This window comes from Gekko japonicus, unplaced genomic scaffold (genome assembly GCF_001447785.1).
Source record: "Gekko japonicus isolate JY-2015 unplaced genomic scaffold, Gekko_japonicus_V1.1 scaffold3, whole genome shotgun sequence".
NCBI classification, from domain to species: Eukaryota; Metazoa; Chordata; class Lepidosauria; order Squamata; family Gekkonidae; genus Gekko; species Gekko japonicus.
The window spans coordinates 569,619-575,618 of record NW_015170887.1 but is presented as its reverse complement, the minus strand read 5'-3'; the positions used below and the strand labels follow the sequence as shown (position 1 = coordinate 575,618).

At 43.2% G+C, this 6,000-nt stretch overlaps 1 protein-coding gene across 4 annotated transcripts in view; it reads right to left on the bottom strand.

Moving 5' to 3' along the window:
- Positions 1 to 879: 879 nt before the first annotated feature.
- The window catches only part of IFT43 (intraflagellar transport 43), a 70,327-nt gene continuing 65,206 nt past the window's right edge, over positions 880 to 6,000 (bottom strand). For all 4 annotated transcript variants that reach the window (XM_015418365.1, XM_015418366.1, XM_015418368.1 and 1 more), the window contains 4 exons: positions 5,388 to 5,460; positions 4,982 to 5,057; positions 2,287 to 2,349; positions 880 to 1,092 (listed from right to left, as the gene is read on the bottom strand). In XM_015418365.1, coding sequence (XP_015273851.1) covers positions 982 to 1,092; positions 2,287 to 2,349; positions 4,982 to 5,057; positions 5,388 to 5,460 — 323 coding nt within the window. In that variant the 3' untranslated portion in view covers positions 880 to 981. The remainder of the gene's footprint in view (positions 1,093 to 2,286; positions 2,350 to 4,981; positions 5,058 to 5,387; positions 5,461 to 6,000) is intronic.

Sequence of the window (6,000 nt, the reverse complement as noted above, 5' to 3'; positions counted from 1 at the left end):
TGGGGCTAGAGGTTTGCCAAAAAAAATAATTTTTTTTAACGAGTCAGGTCTATTGGACCCAAAAAATATCAGTATTCCTAAATATTCCCGAATACAGGATTGTATTGGTATTCAGGTAAATATTCAGGAAACCCGAATTTATTTGGCTCCATTATACCCTATGGGGACCCTCCCACAGGGTATAATTTATTTTTATTTATTACTTCTTACTATTTTTGCAACCAGATTCACAACATAGGGTATAATGGAGAATTTCACTCACCGAGTCGTGTGGCAGTGGCAGTGTAACCTGGCAAGTGAACTGGAGGCATTTAAAGATAAATCTATCCAGTTCGCTTTCTGAGTTGCACTGCCACGGCAGCCTGACTCAGCAAGCAAACTGAATGCATTCAGCTGTGCCAGAATAAAAGCCAATAAAAACTGAATAATATCAGATTCACAAACATATAATATCAGTTTTTATTCATGCGTGACTATTTTTGTTGCTGAATTTTTGTTGTTGTTCAGTTGCATAGTTGAATTTGACTCTTTGCGGTATTTTTCAGATATTTATTCAGCTCGATATATACTGAGTGAGCACCCCTAGCTGGGGCTCAAAACAACAGTGGGGTTCATAGCAGGAAAACATCTTGTGCCCCCAATTTGCAGTCTTAGTGCACAACCAAAGCTGAGGAAGGACTGTGCCATGTGGTACAGCTTTTGTTGCATCTTCCTGCTTCCTCTACTATGTGCACAGTCTACACTCCCCTGCAAATACTTTATTTCATAGGTAGTTTATTGTGTACACTAAAAAATAATTAAAGAAAAATATATCAATCTCTGACAAGTTCTATTAAACCATTCTTCTGAGGAAGCCAGTGCTTCCCTTTATTATGTGGACCAAAATAACACCTCAAACACAAAGCATATATTTTAAAAATGTGCTTATAATCTACAGTTGTGCCTTTGTGGTTAGCAGCAGCGCCACCCACCAACCGAAGCCTAAGTGGGGGTGAGAGCCTCCTCCCTGTCAGCCTGTCCCAGGTCCCACTCGCTCAGAAGCTCTGAAGACACCTCTGTGTAGAGATGATCCCAGTCCCAGCTGACATCATCCTGTCAAAAGAAAAGAAATAATGAATGGAGAAAAGTCTCTAAACACTGTTAAGCAGACCAAATGACAGAAAGCAGGCTATCTTGTCAGAGGTGCAAGAAACCAAACACTTCTAGGAGGCTTGAACATTTCATTGTGTGGGTTTCCGTCTCTGCCATTTTCAAACCATCCTGCTTGTTCACTATTTCCACGGCGTCTAAAATTCACTTTTCCATTTTATACATTTTAGCACGTTACATGGCACGAGAAGCGTTAATTAAGACAGATTTTAAAAATTGTTGTCTAATTCATTTCTTCCAAGCTTCTACAGGATACAGGGTTAGACTAATGTATGTAATAAAATAGAGAGGTGTCATATCTATAGTTGGAGTTTTACCACATTTCTTTATTTTTATTTATTTTATTTAAACATTTATACCCCTGCCTTTCCTTCTGGCTCAAGGCAGTTTACAAAAGACAATTAAAATATTACAGATTGAAACCAGATAGAATAAGAGACACCCCCCCCCCAGCAAGATGTCTGCTGCTCAGAGCCCATCAGGCAAGTCTTGCAGTGCCTCTTGAAGATCTCCAATGAGGGGGCTCCCCTCCCCTCTTCCGGAGCCCATGCCACAGAGCCGGAGCCATGATGGGAAAGGCCTGGGTTCTGATCAATGCCAAATGGGCCACTCTAAGCAGGGGAACAGTCAGCAGGTGACAGCCCAAAGACTGCAATTGGTGCACAGGAACATCCGGGAGGAGACTGTCCATTGGCAAATAACACCTCACCAGTGGCCCCCTGGTTTTTTCAACTGCTGAACACACATGGAAGGGATGAGGCAAGAGCCTCTCCTCCCCTCACACCACATTCCCAATCAGAACTGGGCCCATCCGCACTTTTTACACAGGAGTTGCCACTGGGATTTGCAGCTGCAGCTCGGTGAACTCATGTAAAAGTAATGTCTAGTTTCAAAGTTACTTTTGTATTTTTGTGAGGTTGGGCAGAAATGCTTGTGCATATTCAAGGATTTTTTTTTAATTACTCAGAAGAATTGCACACAATACCAGAACAGGAGGTTTGTAAGGGTAGGAAACATGCAAATAACAATATAGGAACAACCAGGGAGAAAACAAAATAAATAAAATTGTGAATACCGGAAGCAAAGCAGCATAGGTAAACACATATTGTCTCCTGCTTTGGTCCAGGATAAACTTACCTCTCGCACTTCCTGCTCTGGGGCCAAAACTTTAGTAAGGAGCTTTAGGTCAATATCTCCATCCTGTGAGTACATAAGAAACCAGAGTTCAGTTCCAACAGAAGGAAGGGATGGACACATCCGACACATAAGAGGGTAAGCCCCAAGGGTACATGTGCTTATAAACATGAAAGCATACACAGTCAGTGGTACAGAACAACTGTTGAGATGTACTTCAGGAAAGAAAAAAAAACAATTCCCACAGGAATCATGGGATGCTAGTATTTGAAAAGCCCTTTTATGCACGCTCTGTGGTTACAGTGGCAGGATAGCCTTTTATTTGCAATAGTTACAATGCCCAGTCTTTGCTCCTAAGTAGAAACCTAAAGCACAAAAGGACAAAAACGTTAAGGACCTAACAGAAGCAGAAGAGATTAGGAAGAAATATCAAGAATACACAGAAGAACTATACAAGAAGGACCTCAATGTCCTTGACAACCACGAGGGTATAATCACTGACCTCGAGCCAGACATCCTGGAGTGCAAGGTCAAATGGGCCTTAGAAAGCATTACTAACAACAAAGCTACCAGAGGTGATGGTAATCCAGCTGAGCTACTCAAAGTCTTAAAAGATGATGTTACTAAAGTGATGCACTCCATCTGCCAGCAAATTTGGAAAACACAACAATGGCCACAGGATTGGGAAAGGTCAGTTTACATTCTAATCCCAAAGAAGGGCAATGCCAGGGAATGTTCAAACTATCATACAATTGCACTCATTTCACACGCTAGCAAGGTCATGATCAAGATCCTACAAGATAGGCTTCAGCAGTATGTGGATAGAGAACTGCCAGAAGTACAAGCTGGGTTTGGAAGAGGTAGAGGAACTAGAGATCAAATTGCCAACATTTGCTGGATTATGGAGAAAGCAAGAGAGTACCAGAAAAACATCTACTTCTGCTTCATTGACTACGCTAAAGACTTTGATTGTGTGGATCATAACAAACTATGGCAAGTCCTTAAAGAGATGGGAGTACCAGACCACCTCACATGTCTCCTGAGAAACCTGTATAAGGGTCAAGAAGTGACAGAACCAGATATGGAACAACTGATTGGTTTAGAATACGAAAAGGAGTACAACAAGGATGTATATTGTCACCCTGCTTATTTAATTTATATGCAGAGTACATCATGCAAAATGCCAGCCTGGATGCATCACAAAACGGAATTAAGATTGCCAGGAAAAACATCAACAACCTCAGATATGTAGACGATATCACTCTAATGGCAGAAAGTGAAGAGGACCTAAAGAGCCTCTTGCTCAGAGTAAAAGAGGAGAGCGCAAAGGTTGCCTTGAAACTTAACATCAAAAAAATTAAGATCATGGCATCTGGCCCCATCACTCCTTGGCAAATAGAAGGGGAAGTCGTGGAAGCAGTGACAGACTTCACGTTCCTGGGATCCAAGATCACTGCGGGCTCTTTTTGTAGCAGGAACTCCTTTGCATATTAGGTGACACGCCACTAATGTAGCCAATCCTCCAAGAGCTTACATTAGGCCCTGTAAAATGAGCTCTGTAAGCTCTTGGAGGATTGGCTATATTAGGGGCGTGTCGCCTAATATGCAAAGGAGTTCTTGCTACAAAAAGAGCCCTGCTGCAGACAGTGACTGCAGCCATGAAATTAAAAGACACCTGCTCCTTGGGAAGAAAGCTATGGCAAACCTAGACAGCATAATAAAATGTAAAGACATCACCTTGCCAACAAAAGTCCGTATGGTCAAAGCAACGGTATTCCCAGTAGTAATGAATGGCTGCGAGAGTTGGACCATAAGGAAGGCCAAGTGCCGAAGAACAGATGCTTTCGAATTATGGTGCTGGAGAAGACTCTTGAGAGTCCCTTGGACTGCAAGGAGATCAGATCAGTCAATCCTAAAAGAAATCAACCCTGACAGTTCCTTGGAAGGCCAGATAATGAAGCTGAAGCTCAAATACTTTGGCCACCAAATGAGAAGGGAGCACTCACTGGAGAAGACCCTGATGCTGGGAAAGATTGAAGGTAAAAGAAGGGGACGGCAAAGGATGAGATGGTTAGACAGTGTTATCAATGCAACAAACATGAAGTTGAGCAAACTCTGGAGGACGACAGAGGACAGGAGGGCCTGGCGTGATGGGGTCACAAAGAGTTGGACACAACTGTGTGACTGAACAACAACAAAGAAACCTAAGGGTGCTTAAAACCAGTGGGAATGGGAGCTGTGGCTCAGTAGTAGACCATCTGCTTGGCATGCAGAAGGTCCCAGGTTCAATCCCCAACATCTCCAGTTAAAAGTGTCAGGTGAGAGACCTCTACCTGGGACCCTGGAGCTGCTGCCAGTCCAAGTAGACAACACTAACTTTGATGGACCAAGAGTCTAATTCAGTACAAGATGGCTTCATGTGTTCATGTGAGCTCTGCTAATGAACTGAAATGACCACAACACTTTAGTGAAGGAAGAGTGGGAAGAAACACTCAAAGATGCCTCAACAGGAACTGCTGAGAATAGAGCAAGCAGCTGGCCCGTAAGGACATTTCCGTCTCGTGTTCCAGGTACTGTTGCACTACAAAAAGAGGGACATCCTAGTAGTGCTGAGATGTCCAGCTTTGGGGACAATAGATTGTTGTTTTCTTCAAGGAAGAATTAGGCAGAGTGTAGAATTCCGTTTGTCTGCACTCACCAAGGTTTGGAAAGCAGCGTATTTCATGAGGTCATTGTCCAGGTCACGGTAGGTAAGCACTCTGTTCACTTGGATACTGCAGTTGGGAAATAGAGTGAGAAACCAGGCTGAAGTCCTCCATGTCCTCTCCTCCCTAGACTCATAACCCATAACTGCCATATGGACAGACCTGACCTTAATGAAAGGCCACTTAATATTGTATTTTGTATGCACACAAAATCCATGGCAGCTGTTCCCTCCATACAGGCAAAATAACTGTTTACCATCCCCAGTTATTACTTATAAAAGCCCCGTCTACCTTCTCAAGAAACCACGATGCATGGCACAACATTTGAATGCGGCAGAAACAGATTCACTTAATAAATCTGCCAAAGGATTCCTGTGGCATTTGGGATCTTGCTGTTACCTTGGTGGAGCTGCCACCCGCATGGCTAGTTCTTCCTCCTGAACGTCCTCCAAGTCAGGGATCACTGGAATATCTGCAAGGAGCAGAAAAGTCATGAGAAGACAAAAAGATCTCTACTCTTTCTCATTTTTTCTGTGGGGAAGAAGAGAGAAGAGATTGGATTTATATCCTGTCCTTCACTACCCAAAGGAGTCTCAGAGCAGCTTACAATCCCCTTCCCTTCCTCTCCCCACAACAGACACCCTGTGAGGTAGGTGGGGCTGAGAGAGCTCTTGACAGAACTGTTATTGAGAGAATGGCTCTGAAAGAACTTATGACTGACCCAAGGTCACACCAGCAGCTGTATGTGGAGAAGTGGGGAATCAAACCTGGTTCTCCCAGGTTAGAGTCCGTGCTCTTAACCACTGCACTAAACTGGCTCTCTTCCTATAAAAATACCAAATAGTTTTCAATCCTCCAGCAGGACTACATGGTTGTTGGCACCTTTCTTTTATCTTTTTAGTAAAATGGATGGCTATGTGCTTCAGTGCTGGATCAGGAAACTCTACATAATCCCTAATAAATAGATGTCCAAACAGTTGGATGGTGTGGGTGGAAGGTTAGCTTTACTGGT